The sequence below is a fragment of the Epargyreus clarus genome, unplaced genomic scaffold, assembly GCF_041222505.1.
Source record: "Epargyreus clarus isolate Ecla_fem2 unplaced genomic scaffold, WU_Ecla_fem_2.2 ptg000011l, whole genome shotgun sequence".
NCBI lineage: Eukaryota > Metazoa > Arthropoda > Insecta > Lepidoptera > Hesperiidae > Epargyreus > Epargyreus clarus.
Window position 1 is genome coordinate 2804259 of NW_027332219.1, and position 25866 is coordinate 2830124.

The window sequence follows — 25866 nt, forward strand, 5'->3', positions numbered from 1 at the left end:
ATAATGTAGGTTTCGAATGGTGAAAGAATTTTTAAAATCGGTCCAGTAGTTTTTGAGCCTATTACATTACAATCAAACAAAGTTTTACTCTTTATAATATTAGTATAGATTAATAGATTAGGCATACAATAATATTATGTTAGTTACAATTACCGGCGTGGTAACACTGGTCAGTTGTTCGAACCGCCGCACTTGTGCCTCCAGTTCTGTATTCTTCTGCAAAAGCGTCACTATTTCTTCTTTCATCTGGGTTGATTCATCTATAAACAAAATATAAAAATTCATACAAGTTACAAAGCATTACTTTTTTGTCAGTTTAAGTTCTACCATTTACTCATGTGGATATCGTTGTGGATGTGGATAACATTTATTTTTTCACTGTGTTAATGTCAAATTTAATGGAACAAAAATGTGAAAAAAACTTCAACGAAAATTTTGCGAAAAAAATCAGGTACTTAACAATAAAATAATGATTTAACTCCACTTCCTCCCAACTAGTTTATGATTATTAGGTATTATAGGAAAATACAAGTGTTCAACGTGCCTCAAACACAAAATTAAACACACCCAAAATTGTTCAACATCTCTCGGACTGCACCATCCAAATTGGTTACCAAAGGGTAATAATAAAGTGCGTTACCACTAGCGTCTCCGGTACCAGCGCGGAGCTCAGCGATGGTTTGTGCGAGCAAGGCATTCTCTCGTTCTAATGCTTTTAGCGCCGCGCGGTCGCTCGCGTTCGATGGTGCCTGCAATTATACAATAATAATAAAAATAACAGAACAATGGGTACGTATCATATGATGTCTTGCAATTATTTGTATCATACAATACCTACAAATAAGATATTAAAAAAACTGTATTGGTAATCTTTTCAGCAAACCTCGCGACATTTACTGGCCAACTTCACGGTGTCGATTTTAATCGTCGGTTTTGTAAAAAAAACAAATTTTTTTGCTGCCACAACCTCTATAAATCAAATAACTTAATCTACCTGACTAGGTGCATTCTTAGCCGGGCTGAGCGGGCTCGGAGCCCCGAGGTCGGATAATCTTGAACCCGCCGTGAAAGTGAACCCTATGAAGGGCAGGTGCAATCCGGAGAACGCCGATGACGCGGACGGAGGAGGTACTGCCTCTGACAACCTGAAAGTATTCACTCTAAATTATTATCATTTCCTTTATAATATAGAAGTGTCATATGTGCTTGCAAACTACCTCATGGTCAGTCATAATACACGGAAAAGGAACCTTATACTGAATTTCTATATGATGTTGATTTTATAGATCCACAGATGGCAATAGCTATTTTCCATGAAACAAATTACACGCTTGTTTGCTAATTGTATAATATAAAAGGTTTAAAAAGTATGTAAGATGATTTGACTGGAGTGGTTCTCTCGCCACGCCTATTTTTAACATGAAGTATTTCTTGTTTTTCAATAGAAATGTAAATGCTGGATGATTTATACATGAACCTAACATCTCAGTCCGCAGTAATAAAGCATCTGTGATAGATTTCGAATAAAATCCTTGTTCGTAATAAAGAAATAACTTTATTACGTAATGCATTGTACACATACATAACAACGACAAATTACCTTAAATATTTACAAAAAAGTGGGATATAGTGTAGATTCTACATGGAGTTAGTTAGTTACAGATGTCCATAGTTATCGTGCACGCACTATCAGGTAGACTTCCAGCTCTTTTATTTATCACAAATTAAATATATATAACTCAAAGGTGACCGACTGACATAGTGATCTATCAATGCATAGCCCAAACCACTGGACGGATCGGGCTGAAATTTGGCATGCAGGTAGATGTTATGACGTAGGCATCCGCCAAGAAAGGATTTTGATCAATTCTACCCCCAAGGGGATAGAATAGGGGATGAAAATATTACTTCGATACGCGAACGAAGCCGCGGGCAAAAGCTCGTCGCAAATACAATTAGTTCCCAACATACCGTATGTCGGTGTCGTCGACGTCGAAGTTGGAGGTGTCGGTGGGGCTGGCCACGTCGGGCACGAAGGGCGCCTGCGTCTCGCGCACGCTCTCCCACTCCACGCCGCTGAACCACGCGTGACTCTGCACATATGTACGAACACACGTTACTGTATTACCACTGAGAGCCATCAACAGTCCGGAAAAAGAAACTATTCTTAGCACTGACAATATTTAAATATTTATTTCAACCACTAACATAGGATTGAGCGAAAATAGTCTACGTTTTGGCGTTCTTCTTTGCTGAGATCGTCTACATCTTTTTAACTATTTTTTTAAATTACTTTACAAAGGTAAAAAATCAGCCTAGTGGTTAAGAAATTCGGCCTCTCGATCGAGAGGTCCGAAGTTCAAATCCCAGGTACGCACCTCTGATTTTTTTTAATTATGTGCGATTAGAAACTAATTTTAACCTGAGATTAATAACCTGAGAGATTTATAAAAAACTCAAAAAGCATGTGAAGTCTACCAATACGCACTTGACCAGCGCGGTGGACTATGGAATAATCCTTCTCATTATGAGAAGAGACCCGTGCCCAGCAGTGGGACGATAATGAGTTGTTGATGATGATGAAATATTTTTACAAAAAAAATACCAAAACCTCTTGTGCAATATGATTTACATCTAAAACATTGCAGATCATGAAACCTTACAATTAATCAATTTTACATGAATTTGTACATACCTTGAAATCTTGTAACCCATTCTTTCCTAGTCGGTTCTCGGATGAACATATCAATCGGCGTATCAAGTCTTTTGCTTCTTCAGACACCTGAAATTAAAATAATATATTTTTAATAAAGTTTTTCAAACACGTTTAGCATATCTATTCTTGAGTCATCATAGTCATATTCAACGATAAAATGGGGGGACGGAATTAGTCAAAAATTACGTGACATATCAAATACAAAAGTATTAAAATATTTTCTTTAACTTTGAATAAAAACCTTTAACGATTACCAGATATTAGATGACTTCCTAATATTGCTTAAAAAACGGTACATATTATTTTTTCATATTAATTCATATTAAATATTAATTCATATTAATCGATCTCAGATCGATATCCCTAGTCGAATTCAATAGTTAATATACTAGTACAGTACATCTCTGGCAAATCCTTCACATTCTGAGAGGACACCGGTGCCCAGCAGTGGGACAGCAATGTGTTGTCGTGTGTACCTGTGCGGCGTGTTCGTCGGGCGGCGGGCAGTGGAAGCAGCGCGCGTGGTTCATGATCTTGCCGTACGTCTCCACCAGCGACTCCGCGTAGAACGGCGTCTCGCCGAACAGCATCTCGTACATGCACACACCTGGGAGAATGGCACACTATTAGATGATACAATTCATCATATCATGAGGTTTGCAACAATTGTTACACGAAATGTATTAAAAATAAGCACAAAACATAGGTCATATGATATGTGCTCAACCTCTTACAGGCAAACACAGCATTCGCCATGGGGTAATCTATTACAAAAAGTAAGGGTTTTTGAAAAATACTCTGACTTTTTATATATTATAAGTGGCTACTGCCGCCCATAGACATCTGTGATCAACCCCACATAAGATTAGAGCCCCATGTGAAGTCGTACGCAAACGCTTGGTAACCCTGAGAACTAATGCACTCTTGCACCCAAAAAAACACATGATTTTATACAGTGACATAGACTAATTTAACTCCATTTTTATTATTTATAAATTTCACTATATAACATTTACACACTATATTAAATTAGTCACTGAAAATACTTCTGAAGCTAACAATTAACTCACCTAGCGACCACCAATCACATTCTGGTCCATATCTTCCTTGCCCATCTTCCATTGCCTGCAAAGACATGTTAAATACATTTAAAACATGAAACACTACAGATAGGTAGATAATAAAGTTATACTTATTTTTTGCTGATATTCCAATAAAATCGGCTATATTTACAATCATATATATCCTTACAATAATATCATCTATACATAAATAGTTTTCGTATATTTACAAGTGTCACATTTTCATATATGTATAAAGTATTATATTTTACCCGCAATATTTCTGGCGATATGTAATCTGGAGTTCCCACGGCGACGTTACTTTGTACCTGAAAATATTTAAAAAAAACAGTTATTAATATAATCCGTAATTTTAGGCAAAAATCATAATAATTATCTTTATAAGTCATTGCTTACCTTCCCGTCATCCCCTAACCGCAAACAGGAGCCGAAATCCGCGAGTCTGATGTGTCCGCTTGCATCTAATAGCACGTTGTCCGGCTTGATGTCTCTGTAAAATAAAAGGGTACACTGTTTAGTCATTTTTTGTCCTCACCAAAAAAAAAACATCACATATAAGAAAAAAATATTTGTTTTGCTAAATCGATATTACATAACTATTCCTTACAATTAATCGATCACAACAGTGGTATGTGCACAGTTGCAAGAAATTTTCAGATTAAGTGAGTGTGCATTTATGTGCATCTGTATTTACGTGTGAGTGTATCTGCGTATGTATGCGTCTGCATATGCGCAAGCACTCGTGTGTTGTACAAAGTGCTATTAGGGAAGTGATTTTATCAGATGCGGATTGCTTGTGGTTATTTATGCGCGCGCACATGTGTGTGTGTATGTGTGCGTGTGTGTTTGTGTTTGTGTGTGTGCGTGTGTGTGTGTGAGCACGCGCGAGTGTATGGACGTGTATACCCGTATAGATGTAAATTTGCACGTGCTTGCGTATGTATACATGATTCTATGTGTGTTTCCATGCGTGTTAAATGCTTGCATATGCGTACCTGTGCACGTATCTCAGCTCGTGCACGCTCTGCACGGCGAGCACCATCTCCGCGATGTAGAAGCGCGCCATGTCCTCCGGCAATCTATCCTCGAACTTGGATAGCAGAGTCAGCAGATCGCCACCGCAGTAGTAGTCCATCACTAAGTACTGGGGGCGAGAGAATAACGTGGTGAGATAGAGATGAATGTAATGAGATGTAAATATGTATAGCATGTGCAGCTAACATTCATGATATACCTTATAATAGGTAAGGCAATGTACTTATAGTTACTTATAATATAATTTATCTAACGTAGTTATAATTAAAAAAAAAAAAAATAAAAAATAAAAATAGTTTATTGCTTTCAAATGGTGTCTACAAAACAAGTGGCAAGGGCCCCTGTACTGGGTTGAAAAACCTGTGTTACTGGGTACCCCGCTCTTCCAAACAAGGCGATATAAACAATTTGAAATTTAATCTTAGTCGACAAAAAATGAAAGGTTACAATGGAGTTAAGGTATATTATAAAAGCGTGTGAGAGGGTATGTGTGCGTGTGTGTGTGTGTGTTGTGGGTGCGTGTGTGTGGGTGCGGGTGTGTGTGTGCGTGTGTGTGTGTGTGCGTGTGTGTGTGTGTGTGTAAGTGTGAGAGTGTGCGAACGTGTGAGTGTGTGTGTGTACGTGTACGTGCATGCGCGAGAGTAAGTAACTAAGAGATAAGAATTTCTGTTTCCTCATAATTAAGGGATAGAAGAGTTTTTGTTAGAGTATTATTAAGTTCGACACAAGTAAGGGGATAAATATTTAGTCTGCCATTTAGTTTATTATATATGCGCCGCGATTTACTTGCAAATTGATTATTTTTAAATTTAGTTTTATTGTGTATAATGTTAAGGCCAGGTGGATTTCTGCGTCTTAGTGTCGGAGGAGCAGTATACGGTAAGGTTTTGTGGATTTTGATAATGCTTTTTAAAATATAAAGTTGGCGAGTTGTTAAAATTTTGTAAAATGTGTGTAGTTCATGCGTTGAAAATCTAATAGGTTTAAAGAACATTACCTTCAGTAGCGCTCTCTGAGCCCTTTCGAGGGTTATTAAATGAGATTTGGCCGCGCCACCCCACACAGTAATACAGTAACTTAGCACGGATTGGGCAAGCGCTTTGTACGTGGAAATAAGGATGTTGTTATCAGCGACGCATCTAAGTCTTCTAAAAATCCATATGAGTTTTCTAATCTTGTCAACAGTGTACTCAATTTGTTTGTTCCAAGTGAGGTGGGGGTCAATAGTAACACCTAGATATTTAATGTCGGTCGCCCTAGTAATATCGTTACATTGACAGTTGTTCGTCTGGGGTTGGTAGCAACTGTGAATTTTTAAAGCAAATGAAGGGTCTGGCAAAGTAGATTTTCGTATCGTAAAGGGTACATATTTAGTTTTGGATACATTAAGGGTTAGTAAATTCGATCTTAGCCAATGACATATGTGTTGTAGTCCGAGTTCAGCGGTATTTTTAAGGGTTTCCCAGGTGCTTGCATTGAAAATTAGAGCAGTGTCGTCCGCGTAGGTAAATATGTCACAGTTTGGTAGTTGGAGGTTGCAGAGGTCGTTGATATATATTAAAAACAAGGTAGGTCCAAGCACGCTACCTTGTGGAACGCCGTAAGTAATGGATGACGACTGGCTAATTACCTCACCAAGTTTTACTTGTTGTTGCCGATTAGTTAGGTAGTCGGTAAGTAATTTATGGGGAATTCCTCTTATACCTGTATTATATAGTTTGTTTATTAAGATTGGAATTGAAACAGAATCGAAGGCCTTAGCCAGATCCAAAAATATTCCAACACATTTATTGCCGCCATCTAAATGCTTACAGATAGTGTCAGAAAGTGCCAGGACTGCGTCTTCGGTGGAGACGCCATTACGAAAGCCGAATTGATTCTTTGATAGCAGGTTGTTTTTGGAAAGGAATATTTTTAATCGGGTATTAATAAGTTTTTCTAAAATTTTTGCTAGAACTGGTAGAACAGAGATGGGTCTATAATTTTCGATTTCTGATTTGCTTCCACTTTTATAAATAGGAGTAACAATAGCTTTTTTGAAAACCGAGGGAAAACAGCCTTTTTCGAAGCAGAGGTTGTAGATATGACAAAGGACTGGGGTAAGATATGTTTTGGCCATTTTAATAAAAGCAGTAGGAATGTTGTCCCATCCTGGGGCGGAAGCGTTAGACAGGTTAGCAATAACAGTATTTATTTCGGCCGGATCTGTTTCTAAAAGAACGAACGAATTAGGTAGGGAATAATTGTTATTATTATCAATAACTGTACTACTGTAAGCTATGGTGGATTTTGACAAGTTCTCAACCAGTCGTTGACCTAATTTTGAAAAGTAATTATTAGCACAATTTGCTGATTCAATGGGAGTATGTTTAAGTGACACTAAATTATGAGCGTGATCATTATTATTGTTATTTAAGTTACAAATAGATTTTATTGTTTTCCATAATAATTTAGGATTTTTGTTGGCACTGTCTGTTAAGTTATTTCTGTCATAGGTTAATTTAAGTTTCCGAACAAGTTTACTACAAAAATTTCTATAACGCGTATAGGTTACTTTTAAAATTTCGTTGAAAGGATTCTTTTTAAATTTCAAGTGAAGCTTATCGCGATTGCGAAGACAACGTAGAACTCCTGGTGTTATCCAGGGTTTGATATGTCGTTTTCTGGATGGGATAATTTTAATGATTTGATTTTTACTCATTGCTGTGGAGATCTTATCGACCAGCACCTTAGCAGCGTCACTAGGGTCGGTTAAACTTAGGATATCGGTTAGGTCAGTCTGAATTTCGTTTAAAGTAGCGTCAAAATTAACTGTTATTTTAGTTTTTAAGATGTTGCGTCTCTCAGGTTCAAATAACAAGTTAAGAATAACGGTATTGTGGTCAGTCAGTGCATTAGTAAGGACTAGTGACTTTGCTGAATGAGTAGATTTTATCATCATGTGATCATAGCACATCTTATCACGAGTTGGGAGCCTGTGGGCTGGGAGTATCCCATAATAAGCAAGCGTTGTTAAGTAATTAGGGGAGTTGGAGTCATTATTGTCGATTTTAATATCAATATTGACGTCACCCGTTATTATAATATTCTGATAACTATTATAGTTCTGGAGAAGAGATTGAAGGGAAGATGTAAACTCATCAGAGTTCCTTATTGAAGGAGTACGGTAAACACCAATTATAACTGTGTCACGTAATGTCAGTACAAGGCAAGATGCGTTTTTAATATTTGGTTCAAAAATTTTGTGGTTTAGATTCTTTTTGACGTAAAAAACTACACCATCGCATTGATTTAATGTGATATGTGTAAAATATGTGTAGTAGTTGTTATTGAGGTTAGGAATGCTTTTAAATTTTGAAATATGACATTCTGTCATGACTAATACATCGCAATCTATTTTGAGAGACTGGATCATGACTTGAAAAGAATCTAAATTTTTATAAATACTCCTTATGTTTTGGGTGAGTATAGTTAAATGATTTTCCGTTGAGATGTGAGAATAACACTCTTCAGGCGAGCAGATGATGGCCTGAGATATACTAAAAAATATAATTAGGCTACTCTATCGCTTTAGGTTCAGAAAACCTGTAATGATAAATGTAACGTAATAAAATAAATAAATAAATGTACAGCATGTTCTGTCTTAAAGTATAAACTTCATGTTTTCAATGATTTTCATGATTCCATATTTCGATATCTCGCGTTCTCTTTACCTTCGAAAATAGCCTTTAATACACAATTGGTTCTGGTCGCGATTACAACAATATGAAAAACCGGCTAATCGTCCAAATCTAGAAGTCAAGCAATTTTAGGTATAGTAATATTAAATACCACTGTTACACCTACACCACCATTTTTCATCAGTATGGACGGCATGCTAATTGGCTACTTCAATCTTAAAAATTAAATATAGATTTAAATTAAAATTGATTGCGTACCAGGTTATGTTCATCCTGAAAGGCATAATGCAGGTTGGTGATCCACCGCCGGTCGCCGAACACGAGCACGTCTCTCTCCTCTTGGAAGCACGCTGTTTCCGCTCGCTGAAAGAAAAAATCACATAAAACCAAATATATTCAACTGTATAGTAAGAATAGACCGGACATGAGGAAACGTGTGACGGAGGAAATATATGATCCACAACTAGTACGATCTACTAATTGTTGATAAGGTAAGGTTTGTTTAAGGTAAACGTAAAGCTTTTTAAATGAGATACAAAATCCAGAGTAAGTTAAAAATCCAAACGAAACAAAAAAAATATCATAATAAAACAAAAAAAATCAGATACTATAGCAGTAGTAAAATAGTAGTATAAAATAGTAATAGTACTTCCAAAAAATCTTTTAACCCCTACAACCGCATATAAGTACACAGATATTGTTCGTAGTTCACTTAACTATTCACTCTTACACTTAACACAAGTACATACAAATATAGTACTATTAATTACCTTGAGCATCTCCCATTTGTTAAGTATCTTCATAGCGTACACTCGCTCGCCGGCCGACACTGCACCGCTGGTAGCCGCACTATTGCCCGAAGTCTCCGCCCCTTGCTGGAATATTAGAAAAATCTATTATTATATTACTTATTACAAAGGTAGCGAACTAGTATGTAGTCCACCTAAAGGTATAAGGCCACAAGGACGGGAATATCTGGAAAGGCCAGATAAGATTGGACTTGAGAACGATGTCTCGTGTAACCATACTCTTCTTGCCATACTCTTCAAATCACAATATAGCAGCGTTTAAACCTGCTGTTATCAAGAAGCTGCCGATGGTGCCATTGGAGCAAACAAAAATGTTCTATTGAAGTGTACATTTACACATACATACATTTACATACATACATACATTGCCTATGAGTATTGAGTAGTGTTTGCCCAGCTAAAGTGGTATATATGACATAGAAATATAAAAAGTGTTAATTATTCAATGCACTTATGACTATTCACCATTATTGCGTACAAGGAATCCTACATACTTGCCACAGACTATGTGTTCACAGTCACACACACAAACATGATTATTATTATTAAACACCCAGACCCAGAGCCCAGGGTCCTATACACACCTGCATAAACGACGCTCGCACCACGCACACCTCCCCGAAGGCGCCGCGCCCTATCACTTTGACCAGCTCGAAGTCGTCCCGCGAAAGTCGAAGCCTCTTCAACGCAGCCGCTACCGGTTTTGCTGTAACATACATATAAAACATTATGAAAAAATTGACAAGTAATAACAAACATACGCTCATAATAACATTCAAAGTGCTCAAATTTGTACAGAAGTCAATAAAAAAATCATTTACTATGCAGAAAACTAGACAGAAATTATGGTGAATACGGTAAAATCTTTTCGCGTACAAATCTATATGGAACAAATCATGGATGAAAGCAAAAATATAATATTGAGTGGATCATTATTTTGGCCCTTCGAGTATGATCTCCTTCTGCTACTTGTATTTTTACCTGTGTAATAAAATCAGATGTTTTAATTTTCGCCCTTCAAGCAGGTGTCTGTTTATGTTATGCATTTTGTATCTGCAACGTAAAAGCTTTGACAATTTAAAATCAGATCATTTCATACTAATTTTGATCCTACGAGCCGAATATCCCTTACCTACTGTAGAAAACTAGCAATGCAATTACATATACTTTATAATCTGTTGGAGAGATTTTGAAACATTTGATTGTAATATAGTTGTCATATGTAAAAGAGGAAAAAGGAATAAACATTTGTACTTAAAAATATCAGCAACTTTTATTAAATGTTACACCTACTATATACTAGCATTACAAAAACCACTCACCATACTGTATAAAGTCCGCCACAGCCTTCTCTCTCCTCAGGCTACTATTGCAGCACTCGTCGTACAGGACCAAGAGGACATCAAGCAGGGTCTCCACACTGAAGCCCTGGATCCGTGGACCTTGCAGCCGCCGCGAGACGAACATCGTCTCTATCTGCTTCAACCGTTTAATGCCCAGTGCTGGAATATAATACAAGTGTTTCTTTATTATTATGATAGTAACAAACAAACGTACAGTCACATTTGTTGAAAGGTGGTAATTAGATCGGCACCAGATGTGTCGCTACCCTTGAAGACTATTCAAAAGCCTTGTATCTGTCTTCCTTACCCCAGCCTTCCAATCTTCTAATCAGCACATCACTTAATTCTATTGTTATTAGGGGTAGATGACCTAATGGTAATGGTGAAGTGAAATCACCAAGGAGTAAACTACCTTCCCAATGATGGTGAAAATGGGATGGGGTGAAAATGGGATCCAGATGGGATAAGAGAGGACTGTTATCCCATCTGGATAGTTATAGCTAGGAACATGAGGTTGGTCACAGATGTATTGGTTCCTGTGAGGAGTAAGTTAGAAGCCCTCAGCTAAACAGCGGTGACACACAGATCATTAAGCAGTTGAATACATGAACAAGTGTTGTATTTTTAGCTTCGGATATCTAAAATCTATTTTCCTTTGCTTTACCATAACAATTCATTGAATGTTACAATTTATATTATTATTTTTACAAATTTTAAGTCTAGAATGTTATGCATGCATATAAATAGTTACGTATATGAATCCACGTTTATTACATTGTTTACATTACATTACAAATGTCATAGCAGAGATAAACTGACCATTTATTTCCTGGTAGGTAGTATTAAGGAATTAGTTATATTAATATCCCAACATTCCCAACTATAACGGATTTCTAGGTGTGGCAATTGAGTGGTATTTTTCGCTTTTTAATTAAATAATTTTAGATTCGTCAGTACAATAAGTACCATATAATTTAAATTATCTTAAAAGAATTTTAGTCCACTTTTGGACTTAGGTCTCTCCTGGAGTACAACTGAGCTTAGTTTTCGACTCATTTAATCGACTTCGATAAAAGAGATATTACTATGGAGTTAATGGAGAATTGTGTTATCCTGTGTTTCGCACATTTTCAGTAAACAAATAGTTATTTTCTGCATAAATATTAGGATGTTGTGAGTCATTACCCACCAGGGTCGATAACGAACGAGAATGCAGTCCATCCGATGTTACATTATTACTAGCGTCGGTAGCCCAAATGGCTATAAACATGCTGCTTAGCTTTGTACAACTACAAAAACAGAAAGAGTCCTATATAACGTCGATCACAAACCCAAACGACTGTTAAAAATTAAATCTTCACTACGTCGCTATGACGACGTCACAAACCAACCCGTACCTATCTATACCTATATCTACAATCCAACAAAAAAAATCATAAAAAACGCACTCAATTGTCTACACCAACAAAGCGCGCTGAACAATCAACAGGAAACAGTCCCAGCCGTGGTAAGGATATCCCATGGCCATACGGACAACATTACGTATGCGGCGAGCGAGGCGTACACGCGTGAATCACACAACGCATTAATTGTGCTACCGTTAATTGAATACACCCATGAGGAAAGTGAGAATAGTGCGGAATGCATTATTTCGGAGTTTGCGTTAATTATTCGGGTGTTGCTCATGTCCTTGAGGAGGGTTAATTGTTGAAATTAACAAGGGTTAGAAGGTCATCGCCACACCTATTCCTATATTTGAAGGTGGTAGAACCCTTTGTGGTTCGACTTCGGCGGCACCACCGCCACACCTATTTCTGCCTAATAACAGCAGTGTTAAGCGATGCTGTGTTCCGCTTTGAAGGGTGTGGTAGGGGAGACAGACTTTTCCGAGGCGTTCCGAGCTTAGTTCTCAGGGGTAGCGGCGCGTCTATGGCCGACCTCAGATAGGAGTATCTAATCCTATCTGGGGTTGATTACAGATGTCCATGGGCGGCAGTAGCCACTTACTATCAGGTGGACTGCATGCTCTTCTGCTACTCCTATATTATTAAAAAAAACTAAAATAGCAACATAAACGCTGCTGTGCTCTGTTTTGATGGTGTGGATAGGGAAGACGTTTACAAAGCGCTCCAACTTAGTCCTCAGAATCACAAGTTGACCGAACAGGAATATCAAAGAATTGCTTTTACTCTTTCATGTAACAATATGCAAGATCACCAGCGAAATTACTTATAACTTATCGAACTGATTTTAATGGCAGTGACCGTATCCATTCATGGTACTGCGATGCATTAATCAATCAGATGGTACGAAAAAACTTAGTCAAGCAGAAGCAACACTCCACTCCGGCACTACATGGGCTCCTTTTGTAAAAATAACTTAAATCTATACTAATATTATAAAGAGGAAAACTTTGTTTGTTTGTTTGATTGTAATGAATAGGCTCAAAAACTACTGGACCGATTTTAAAAATTCTTTCACCATTCGAAAGCTACATTATCTACGAGTAACATAGGCTATATTTTATATGAAATATATTTGATAAATATTTTTTAGACAAAGTTTGCCGGATCTGCTAGTTAAATATAAATTTATGATTATGGTTTGTGTGCGGTGTGATATGGTTGTACGGATTTATGGTGCTCGCGAATCGCAAACGATATTGATGTTGACGACCCGCGTGGCGGAGTGGTTACCATACCGGTCTGACGCGCAAAGGGTCCCGGGTTCGATCCCCGGCCAGACAGATATCTAAATGATAAATTTAGATTTCTGTTTCTGGGTCTGGGTGTTTGTGTATTTGTCTATGTGTGTGTCCACGGCACCCACGACACAGGGAATCCTAGTGTGGGGCTGTGAGTGTAGAAAGCGTTTTCTTTCGTTTCTTTCTTATATGTTTGGTTGTGCGCTTGGACAAGTGAGCGCTGGTGGCCAGAGCGCGTGGTAAACGGTTCCGGTGGTTATTATTGGGCAACCCATCAAATTTTATTGTAGACGTCTTCCTTCTTATATATTACCTATAACCTGTCTGTTTATGCGTTATTAAACCTGAGAATCATCGGTTTAGTTGATCATTTTAAGGATGTAAATACGTTATCTTACTAGATTTTCGGCTGACTTGAATATGAGGGGAACAACGTTTTTTTGATCGGCTTCATATAGAATCCTGCTTCTGTATGAAGTCGATTGTAAATGTTCACAGATCGACTACGGATAAGACTCTTATCTATCTATCGGTAAGTTAGGCAGACAGAAGTAATCGCTTAGCATCAGGTAGATTACATGCTCGTTTGATGAAATGAAACCTCGTAGCGGCTAACATACAAGTATAAATAACTTTTATTATACTCCCCAATCAGACTTCGTATCCAAAATTAGTTTTCAAGTGCTCAGCCAGACATGTCGATTTAGACTAAAGGATAATATTAGTATTAAAGTTCAAAATATTTGGCCAAGTACAAGTCGAACTCGCACACGGAGGGTTCCGTGTCACAATTTTTTCATATTTAAACTCCAAATGGGACAGGTTCTACTTAAATTTGATCACAGATGCGTTGCCACATCCGAGGATTAGTATGGTCGCATCGTGTGTAAGACAAGGTGGTTGAAGGTGGTAGAACCCTTTGTGGTTCGACTCCGGCGGCACCACCGCCATACCTATTTCTGCCTAATAACAGCTGTAAGGCGCTGCTGTGTTCCGGTTTGAAGGGTGTGGTAAGGGAGACTGACTTTTCCGAGGCGTTCCAGCTTAGTCCTCAGAGGTAGCGGCGCATCTGTGGCCGACCTCAGGTAGGAATATCTAATCATATCTGGGGTTGATTACAAATGTCCATGGGCGGCAGTAGCCACTTACCATCAGGTGGACTGCATGCTAGTCTTATATATTATTAAAAAAAAAAGACAATCGGCATCCACACTCTTCCACTGAAAACCATAACTGCTTAACTTATCCGAACCCAACGGGCTCTACCAACTTTTATCCTTTTTGTAAATCGGTTAGCAACATGCAGCCCGCCACCCTACGTGCAGCCCGAGGCATTCCCTAGATATCCTGTCCATATGTCATTAAATAATACCTAATTTTCCGCCCGAGTTTCCCTTATACAAGAATTTACGAGATAAATTTCATATTCCATTTATTCTGGACGACCTTTTTTTTCGCCAAATGTGGTCCGATATTACATCATTTAGCTGCAATGTGGCCCTTGCCAAAAAGGTTGCCGACCGCTGTTCAGTTCTAGGTTACATTTCTCCAGAAAAAAGTTATACGTAAAAATTGTTGTAATTCTCTGCCCTTATTACATTACGTATTTATTACGTACATGCCGCTTTGTCGTAAAGGGACGTAAGGGATATCCTTATACTTGGCTATCTTCTTAATATCTATAAAAAATATTTTCCTCTTTTTCAGTCGGATTTTTTTTATACTCAAAGTTAGCGATAGGGCAAGGATGGGCAACATGATAGATGATGGACACCGTGGCTTAGGACATTTGGAACTATTTTGAAAAATAGCTCTTATAGCACTTTTCTTGAATAGCTCCTTATCATAGCGCCGGGAAATACTTCGGGAGGAAGTTCACTCCAAATTTTGCACATGATGTAGGCACCAGGTCAAAAAGTTAAACCAATAGAATACGCTTGTAAAAATACATATTGTTTCGTGCTACATTGTATTGAGACAGTTCTCTTGTGCGAATCACAGAACGCTTTGCTAACTGTATGAATACAAATATGAATTTTTTAGTCGCCCTCTTACAAAACAAGGGATTTTATATTTTTCTAAGAGTACCATATCGTACGACAATGTAACAACATATCCAAGATTATTTGTAGAGCGCAATCTGCATGGTTTGTATCGTATGTTTTGTAGGTAGAACCATGTGTTGTCCCAGTAGTTCCGGGACTAGAATAGGGCTACGGTATCCCCTGCCTGTCGTAGGAGGCGACTAAAAGGGGGCTTCCGGGGTTGCGGGCGGCAAGAGTGGGAGCTCGAACCGTCCAGCTAGCGACCCCGGGAAGGACGGCTGTATGTGTGGTCGCATACCGTCGTAAACACCACATGGTGTGGGAGGAGCGAAAACTGCTCCCCCAGGGTAGAGCCCGATCGGGGCATCGCGCTTGGAGGGCTCCGGTTGTGTTCCGTCGGAGATCCCGGAGTTCTCCAACAAGCGTTGAGGACGGCCACCGGGGGGGTTTTAGTGCGGTAAAAATCCCACATAACCCGGCGTCGCTCCCACGTCGTCGGGTACCTTTTGAAGGTTTCCCCCTCGAGAAAAAAAAAAGAAGGTAGAACCATGTGTGGTTCGACTCTGGCGGCATCACCGTCATACCTATTTCTGCCTAATAACAACAGTGTTAAACTTTGCTGTCTTCTGGTTTGAAGGATGTGGTAAGGAAGACATTTTCGTTACATCTGTGGCCGACAACAAGTAAGAATCCTAACCTTACCGGTTAATAAGACATGTCAATGGGCGGTAGTAGCCACTTATCATCAGGTAGACAGCATGCTCCTATGTTATAAAAATGTAGACATACCTATATACCTACTACAGAAATCGGAAATTGTGATATATAGATTATCTTTAAACCGCAATCGCGAAAACCCGCTTCGAAAAACTGTACTATTTATTAATAAATAATGTGTGTTATATCGTATTTAACATAATTAAGCAATAAACAGTAGTTCCATTTCATAATAGAATCTAGAATATTTTAGTCAAGAGGCAGTTTTGAAAGTTATACTTTTTTGGCACGCTTTGTAAAATTATGAGAATTATGCGCGTGAAATTTTTTTCCAAAATCGACACCATACAGTTGCCTAGTAAACGTCACAAGTTTTGCAGAAAAGGCTTCCAAGAAAATAGATTTAAATATTTCATTTAGTAATTACAATACTTATCGTTTAGTACAATCGTTAGTACATAGGTACTAATCGTTTTATAATGTTTGTTTTAAAAGTACCATTTCTTGTGCCTGTACACATAGATACACTCTTTTTATTTTATTTTTTATTAAATATTTCAAAGAAGTATACTTTCTTACGTCCTTACATAACACACTCGCTTTTTTGCATTCACGTTCTACAATAGATAGCTTAAATCGCTATACGCTTGTGGCTCTAACATCGCGTCACTTCGACCGTCGCTTTAACACTAGAGTTCGGCGAACCGTGATCGTCCGTGACACATTTTAAATAGGTAATTATTACGTGCTTTATTTTTTGCTATGACAGTAAGTGTTGTGTGATAAATTCATTCTTTATTGATGCTTATTTTAATATCGTCACATGTAGCGACATTCTGCCCCATTTCCTTGCTTAATCGCGTTAGGTACAGCATTGTTATTATGTCACACCAAATCGGTATGTGTGCAACTATGCAATTTGTAACTTGCCAATTTGTTACATTCAAAACTAAGGTACATTTTTATGGAAATTACCTATCTAAATATATATAATTCAAAGGTGACTGACTGACATAGTGATCTATCAACGCACAGCCCAAACCGCTGGACGGATTGGGCTGAAATTTGGCATGCAGGTAGATGTTATGACGTAGGCATCCGCTAAGAAAGGATTTTGATCAATTCTACCCCCAAGGGGATAAAATAGGGGATGAAAATATTACTTCGTAACGCGGGCAAAAGCTCGTTTTAGTATATTTATTTAGAATAAGAAACAATTTTAGGAATCTGGCTGTACTACGTAGCACCTACGACCTTATGTAGGTCTACAAAAAAACCTTATGTAGGTCTATGAGTATTGTCCCTGTAGTCCCGGGACCAGAATAGGGCTACGGTATCCCCAGCGTTATCGTAAGAGGCGACTAAAAGGGGTTTCCGGGGTTGCGAGCGGCAAGAGTAGAAGCTCAAACCATCCAGCAATCGATCCCGAGAAAGACAGCGGTTTATGTGGTCGCATATCGCTGTAATCACCAGGGGATGTAAGAGGAGTGTAAAATGCTCCCTCCCAGGGCAGAGCCCGATAGAAGGGCATCGCGTGTTCCGTTGGAGATCCCGTAGTTCTTCACCAAACGCCGAGGACGGCCACCGGAGGGGTTTTAGAGCGGTAAAAGTCACACATAACCCGACGTCGCTCCCACGGCGTCGGGTACCTTTTGAAGGTTTCCACCGTCATCAACGAAAAAAAGATCTTTGAGTGTATAAAACGTTATTTACTTGTAAGGCGTTAACTACTTTCTACCCTCCGTCTTCTTTGGAAAATATACGCTTCCTGCATTCATAGGTGCACAGTAAGGGTTTTTCCCTGACACGCGGGTCTAAGCTCGCATGCGTGTCCCGCCCTTACACATAAATAAAACACTGCAGTCTCTTTGCGACACGCGTGTATTTGGCACACATGACATAATAATGATATGTGTATGAAACAATAGGATGCTAGTGGAAAACATGCAGGCCCGATCCGCGGTCACAAACCCGCTTGACAAGAAAGATGCCATAAGATCAGTGTCATAGTCATAGTGCTTTAGATGCACACAAAGCCAAATACACAAATATATGTATACCCAATACAAAAACCTACATTCATCATTAATATCTGCTTAAATGTGGACTGAATCTGGAGACCTGTCGATGTCAAGTATAAATATGAAGAATATTCTCCATAGTGCAAACATTACTTTTATATAACACCTCACATAAATCACAACCAAATAAAATTCAAGCAAAAAATATATTAATCAGATATTATAAAACACCAGAAATAGGTCAGAGTATATTTTACAAGATTCCACACCAACAAACTGACTAGTGTTAGTTTAATATGTGGACGATATGAAATCTGGGGCACCTCGAGAGCATGAAACCCTTACAAACTCGAGTGTTTGGACAGTAATGAGCGTGCCTACATCGTATTGAGTGGTCACAATTTTATAATTAAAACTATATTTTTATGAAATTTAATGTTTGTGTTTTTGTATCAAATTGATTTTATATATTTATGTAAATATATTTGATAATATAGGAGTAGAAAACATGTACGCAGTGCACATGATAGTAAGTGGCTACTGCTGCTGATGGACATCTGTAATCAACTCCAGATAGGATTGGCATTGTACCCAATGTTGACCATGAATGAGTTGTTACCTTAAAGGACTATTACCACACCCATACCTAACAATCATTGCAGTGTTTTGGTTTAAAGGGTATGATATGAGTTAGAAACAAATTTATTCCTGAAGGGTAGCAATATTTCTTTAGCTGACCTCAGGTAGGACTAATAATCTTATTTAGTGTCATTATAGACGTCCATGGGCAGAAGTTGCCACCTACCATCAGGTGGACGGCATGCCATAAAATTCCATTATTTTCATAATAGATATATTTAAAAAAATATTGTACTATTTACTATTAATTAATTAATTTAATAACATTGCCTACATTCCAACCTAACCTTCCGGGAAAAATAACAATTCCTCAAAGGAAAATAAGTTATCAACTTATCACACGTAACTAACTAGGGTAACTAAAGACATAACAAAACAATTAAGTTAATTTGGTAAAAAAAACTAAATTTATAAACCATTTGCTATTATCATTAATTGCTATGATGTCACAAAGGGTTTGCTGATAAGAAATAACCCATATTCTAGGTTAGATTACCTATATTGAGAACAATCAAATGTAATCTTAGAAATTGAATCGAAAAACAAAATACACAAACAAGATAAAGAATTTGAAGAACACAAGAAGAAAGAATATGTTATGTGCCTTTGTAAAGTCAAAAAGTAATATTGTATGTGTTTCAATAATACTTTTGTAACATCATTTACGTAAATATTAACTCCTATATAGCCATGGGAATTTCTAACATTAAAAAAAAATCACAAGATCTCCTGATAAAAATATTCTAGCAATATTTTTGTAAACAATTTTTACTTAGGAAATGGAAATGTAACTAAATAATCTTTACCTGGTACATTGTTGGTGGGGACCAATGCCAGGTCTGGCGAGGAGTCTTCTTCATCCGACATGCTGAGTTGCTTCCTTCAGTTTTCCAGTCAAAAACCAACACTTAACATGTCCTTCAATTCACTTGCACTTAAGTCCTAAGAGATTCACTTTCAACAACATAAAAATACTACCCAGCTGTTTCCTATATTATCTGTCCTGTTTACATATTCCATTTTTTATTTAATCTGCAAAGAAAAATAAACTTAGGCCACTCGTTATCACTGGTGCGTTCGGTATTCGAAATTCAAGTGTGTAGGTGTTAAGAAATGGGGCACCCAAAATAGGATATTCATAGTTCATCTTTATTGATTATTATTTTTATTAATTGTAAATGCATTGTACTGATGCACTTGTTTTTATTACGTTTATTAGTGCGAGATTTTGGGCGGACAAAATTAAAATATTCTAACAGAACACACCCTATGTCCAAAAGAAAATGCAACGTTTTCCACCATTACCTGTCTAATCGAAGGCAACAATTGCTTTCTATTCACTTATAGCAAGGTTGCGGGTGTCAGTCGATACTGGAGCACTTTCGCAATCTTTAGATTTGAACTTTATTTAGACAGCAATACATTTTACTCACAAAAAAACTAAAGTTGTAAGCCGATGACATCTCGATACGTTTCCGCATCGAGACTATAAATAAACAATAATACAAATCCATCCGCGTTTCAACAGTATCGAATCGCTTTGTTTTCAACAATATCCAGGGTAAATTTGTGTTGTTCGATATCGAATACAATAGCACTAAGATCTTAACCTAAATTTACTCTATCGATTGTTATGCAAAAACACTCAGATGAGTCATCGAAGTCACTAAAATTGCACACTTGTAAATCTACAAACACGATAATCACCTGATTATAACTTAAACTTTCATTGATTAATACGACAGCTACTATTTAATTCTGAAACTTATTTTTCAAGTCTTTTGAAGCAGACATTTTACTCGGGGAGTCGGGGACACTGACAATGTTGCCAGCGCTCATTTAAACTTACCAAATAAGCACTAAAAATATAGATATTTTTTTTACAAAAATTGAATAATTTTTATATTATTTAATTGATGGTTTTATTAAGTAAAGTGATTAGTAATTTCTAAAGTACTTTTTATAACACAATATGCATTTATTTATTCAAATGTATTGAGTTATTAAATGTAACGTTACAATTTCCCACGGAAACAATTGCTACAACATATACATGTCTTAAGAATAACAAATTATATTTATTTGTATTCTTAGCTCAATATAAAATAAGTTAGATAATAAGAATTAAATTAGCTACTGTTCATCAGTCAGGTAAGCGATACCTTATCGCTGTCGGGCTTCAATGCTAAATTCAGAAGTCGTCAAACTGGCAACGTCCTTGCCGGATATGGAAGCGGAAATGTAATGCATTTTTCGATCATTACAGTAATTTATAATTTTTTTAACCCCTTAATCATATGTTACAAATATTTTATATAAATATTAATTTATTTTAGATTTTAATATGCAATATACTAAATAAATTGTATTGTATAATGTTGGAAAGTCATTAAATTCCTGTTAAAAAAGTTATGCACTTGATAGAGCGTCATAGTGCGTAATGGAGTCGATGTTCTGTTGAACGAAGTTGTGAATAAGATAATTATAAGTTTTACTACGAAATATCACATAAAAATACGAGTTTTTGTACTGTGTGGGATTGCAGTGAACTGTTTTATTTAATTTATGGATACCATAATCAAGAAAAAGTGTATAAACAACCTCGTTCCTCAATCGATGGTATGTATGCCATCAAAATATTTTGGAAAGTTGATTGTAACTTTACTTGTATTTCTATATTATGTAATTTTTGATGTGTTACAGTTATATTGTGGTAGTAATTTACGAAATATATTCATATTACGTTGAATAAAAGTCGGATAACACGACTTTTCGATGCCTTTGTCGTCCGCGTAACTGAGTAGCTGATGGAAAGGTCACGCATTCATCCGCGTTTTTGTTTTCAGAACGAATGCGGTGGTATAGAGGATATGAGTTGGATATCAAGGCGCTAAGGGCGACCCTTTTAGAGTTTTAAGCGTCCCTGTCATCGAGTTCATGGTTTTACGGGGGCATTTGAATTGCGGACAGAATTCCGATGTAGGGATGGCTTCCGACCAACCTGTGAAGAAGAAGCAGCGAATAGATGGGCCCGATATCGACGACGGCAGCGACAGGTCCACGGAGGACATACTTACTGATATATTTGACGCGGGAACTCCACCAGCGGAGAGCACGGAAGATTTTACATCGAGAAACGGCGAGTCGCCTGACAGTGGCACTGTAAGTGAGGATGCAGTTGACTGTTCGACGATTTTGAGGCTTCCAAATGACCCGATCGTAGGTATTATTCCATCGTCCTCCGCAAATGCACCTCTTTGGAGTCCTGACAACGACAAGTTGCTTGCTGAACTGAAAATACTCCAAACAGCCCTCGTTGGTCAGTGCTTATGTGGGTTCAACGAAAATGTCGTGCTGCAGCTATTTGATAGACAATTAAATATAGTGTCATGGCCTCTCACATGTTCGCTGACATATCTTTCAACAATGCAGCTAATGTTCGATATTTATTTAAAGCAAAACAACACTGGGACAATTTGTTCAAAAATCATGCAAGCGTGCGACATATTCGTTAGGAACAGGCATGATTGGATCACGGAGGTGGTCGAGTTAGCCGAACATAAGAGTAAGTTCATTACCTTTGTTGCCAGTAGAGTATTAGCTAGTTTTTTAATTGTATCCAAGGATACAGTAGACGAGAATTGGCTACAGCAGATAGCCGAAAATATCTATTTGTTTGATAGAATTAATAGAATAACAGTACAAAAAATTAATTTCAGTTTAGATATAATTAAAAGGATAGTGGAATGGAAAGATGTTGAGCAGCATCCTCTAGAAGATAGTAATTATATAAATACAGCTGGAAACATGCATACACAGGAGGATAATCCGTTTAGAAGTAGTTCAAACCAGGGAGGCAGTAGTAGTAGTAGTAGCTCTCACATGCCTTCTAGTTCAAGAACTGATAATTTACATAGTGCCTTCTCAAACTTGCAAACCCCCAGCACACCGTCCACGTCGAGCGGTGAAAAACCTGAGAAGCCAGTGGTGTTCAAACTTCATGAACCGGTTTTAAAGTTTCCTAACGAACATCCCAGTGGGATGGAGGAAGCAGAGTCCCCTGAACCACCTCCATCGAGGATAGAGAGGGTAAATGAAAATGGATGTGTAACCGTAATACTTACAGATTCAGAGTCATTTGATACTTCACACATAAAGTGCTTAACGATACGAACGTTAGAGCACCACTGGCCTATTTTAGTAAAAAATATGAAGCTCCTTCTACTCAGGTACCTGAATTTAGCTAATGCTGAAAACTGTATACTAACGTTTTTCTCTCTGTGGGAGAACATCATAAGCGTTAAGGCTAATCTCTCGATAATAGATACAAAGCCGTTTTATGCTGATTTGCAAAGCTTTGTAGATTTACTAAGGAATACAGTACTTCCCAGCCTAATATACTCACATTTACTAAGTTTATTCAATGAGGTTTTGTGTTATGGCTCCACCCTGGCATTGCAGGATATTCTGCCAGAAGAAATATGTTGTTTGGCACATTCCATCGTCAGATACGTAAAAGACTTCAGGTTACTCAGTGATGTCAGGGTGCAAAATAGTAGAAGTAGTTTTGGGTTCCTCGGGCACAATTGTACAGTATTAAGAGAATATTCCCTGGGTCCTGAGGTAGCTCCTCTGTCTTCGACCATACAGCTTGTAGACCAGAGTTATGGAGAAGATGACCATGATGAAACTTCTCAATTGAGAAGTGAGGTAGACAAAACAATGCTACAGCGAATGTCATTATTAGTCTTAAAATCGGTTGCGGTGACCGTTAAAGAGATGCGTTGCGATTCCTCAGATAGTTCTATCGACTCATCCGATTATAATGCAATACAAGACATGCAAATTGTTGAGAGATCAATAAGAGATGTGCTCAAAAAGCTTGATGTGTTCATACGTAATAGTCTAGAATTCCATCCTGAAACACCATTTACAAAAATGCTAATTCACCTCTTCAGTGAACAAGACGACTACTTGATTGAATCAATGGTTTGCACGCTAGACATTACTGTAGGCATTGTATACAGGAACTCCATGTACCCCGATTTAATACCAATGTTGAATCCTATTTCCTCATTTATAGAGTTTCTGAAAGTTGTGTCTCATGATAGTGACGTGCTGCTCGATTACTTGGTGAGCAACGAGACATGTTTCCTGCTGTATTTGTTGAGGTTTTTGAAGTATGTGAGACGGAATTGGCCGAAATTCCTTGAGACGTGTCAGCAGTCAGATGCAGGGGGCACGAGGGGTCTAGACGACACTATGAGGGTGCTCATACGTTTGCGATTACAAATCAGTCGATTGGTATCCAAGTCGCTATTCCCGTACAATATAAGCCCAGTTCTCAGGTTGTTGGAGGTTTGTGAGAGTCTGTACGAAGGTAATGAGTTCAGCTGAAAATAAATTATTGTGTCTTCATTTTACACACCGATTCCAATAGAAGTTACAATGTTAACTTTTAGTAAAGGTTTCCATGTAAATTGGTTCACTTAAATAGTGTCTGTAAAAACAACTCATAATATATATGTATATAATGAGAATAGTACATTACAATACGAGGACGAAAAATTTTTTTCTGACAAGTGTGAGTTTGCAGGCCGAGCCGCAGGCGAGGACTGCAATCACACGAGTCAGAAAAACATTTTTCGTCCGCGTGTTGTATAAAATTTTATATTACGGGGTCGGAAATGGGGGTTTTGCGCACGCGAAGCGTGCGTAAAACGTCCATTTACGCACGCCGTGATATAAAAGCTATTTAGAACTATATTAAATGCCCAATGCAATAAATTAAATATTCATTTAAAAATATGAATAGTGCATTACCCATCAAAAGACTGCCAACATTAAAAGACATTCCATTTGTTTTTCAAAATTGGTTTTACACTAGTTATAAATTAGCTATAAATATGAAATAATTAATTTATATTAATTATAATTGTGTAATATTTGTAATAATGATGTTATAATGTAATTAGTTATTTTATTGACGTCTTCCTGATAATGTTTTTCAGCATTGTATTGCATTTTACTTGATTTTCATTTTATTTTTATTATAACACGCAAAATCAAGCCATATAACATTATAGAAGTAACAATTGAATATGTTTCCCATTTGATTGTAAACGTCAACTGCAGCCCATGGATCTCTATAATCAACCCCACATATAATGCAGTTCTACTTGAAGTCAGCCACAGATTCGTTGCTTACCATATGGCCTAAATTGCTCAAATGAGAATCATGTTATTATAAAGTAGATATAACTGTAAGTCTTGGAGCCGAACCATGAAGAGTTATACAACCTTCCTATGATTAGCACTTGATTCATTCATGATCTGATGTAATCAAATGCTTCAGATTTTAATACAATTTAATTTCACTTGGAGGGCACCATGTAGGTTATTCCAGAATTACAAGCCTATTAATATCCAAGTCTAATGTTTTATAAATTCTATCTATTATCCCAATACTACTTGGTCTCTTAATAACTATTCCTAAAATTTGCATTTCCACCTTTCTAGTTTTTAATACTTTATTTGGTAAAAATATGTGTTACAGATGCAATTACTAACTTGGTAATTGCATCTGTAAAACATATTTTTATTACAATGGGCTTACAGAAACATTAGAGTATGAGATAAGGATAGTTTAATATTGAGTAAATTTGCAATACAATGCAGCTACAAGAAAACAAAATACAATGTGCCTTAACATAATTTAATAGTGGGTGCTCTTAAATCATAATACATATGATTAAAGGTGTTTTTACACAAATATTTATAATGATTGTGCATTTTTACCGCAAAATACCTTGTTTGAACCTATATATTTTGCTAAATATCTATAATAGGGCCCTTAGATGTGTTTAGTATTAATTTATTCTAATTAATGTATTGGTTGTATAGCCTTAGCTGTAATGCATAAAAAATGCGGGTTTTATATCATTTTCTTTACTAAATTATATTCCATGCCACATGTAAATATCGCCATCAATTACCATATATTAAGTAAATAAATGTAATCAGTATTAATACAATATCCTTATTTATATCAACGTTTAATCATAACGTTATTTGC

General features: G+C 37.2%; 3 protein-coding genes across 3 annotated transcripts in view; 1 reads left to right on the forward strand and 2 right to left on the reverse strand.

The window, feature by feature from the left end:
• gek (serine/threonine-protein kinase gek) overlaps nt 1-20613 on the reverse strand; it is a 56723-nt gene extending 36110 nt beyond the window's left edge. The window contains exons 1-16 of the mRNA XM_073077746.1: nt 20499-20613; nt 19598-19823; nt 10645-10824; nt 9907-10028; nt 9284-9388; nt 8772-8876; nt 4794-4942; nt 4195-4288; nt 4050-4106; nt 3787-3841; nt 3193-3323; nt 2696-2782; nt 1972-2093; nt 995-1145; nt 641-749; nt 154-260 (exon numbers count right to left, since the gene is read on the reverse strand). Of these exons, the coding sequence (XP_072933847.1) occupies nt 154-260; nt 641-749; nt 995-1145; nt 1972-2093; nt 2696-2782; nt 3193-3323; nt 3787-3841; nt 4050-4106; nt 4195-4288; nt 4794-4942; nt 8772-8876; nt 9284-9388; nt 9907-10028; nt 10645-10824; nt 19598-19658 (1635 nt within the window). The 5' untranslated portion in view covers nt 19659-19823; nt 20499-20613. The remainder of the gene's footprint in view (nt 1-153; nt 261-640; nt 750-994; nt 1146-1971; nt 2094-2695; nt 2783-3192; nt 3324-3786; nt 3842-4049; nt 4107-4194; nt 4289-4793; nt 4943-8771; nt 8877-9283; nt 9389-9906; nt 10029-10644; nt 10825-19597; nt 19824-20498) is intronic.
• LOC140745726 (uncharacterized) lies at nt 6532-8687 on the reverse strand. The gene is made up of 3 exons (XM_073077621.1): nt 8680-8687; nt 6878-8372; nt 6532-6537 (listed from the first exon to the last, which is right to left on the reverse strand). Exons 1-3 carry the CDS (start codon nt 8685-8687, stop codon nt 6532-6534), a joined length of 1509 nt encoding a protein of 502 aa, XP_072933722.1.
• A 608-nt stretch (nt 20614-21221) lies between the features above and the next one.
• On the forward strand, nt 21222-24326 carry lin (protein lines homolog). Its single transcript, XM_073077747.1, has 2 exons — nt 21222-21410; nt 21638-24326. The coding sequence occupies exon 2, from the start codon at nt 21729-21731 to the stop codon at nt 24186-24188; it is 2460 nt and encodes an 819-aa protein (XP_072933848.1). The 5' UTR covers nt 21222-21410; nt 21638-21728; the 3' UTR covers nt 24189-24326.
• The last annotated feature ends 1540 nt before the right edge of the window (nt 24327-25866 follow it).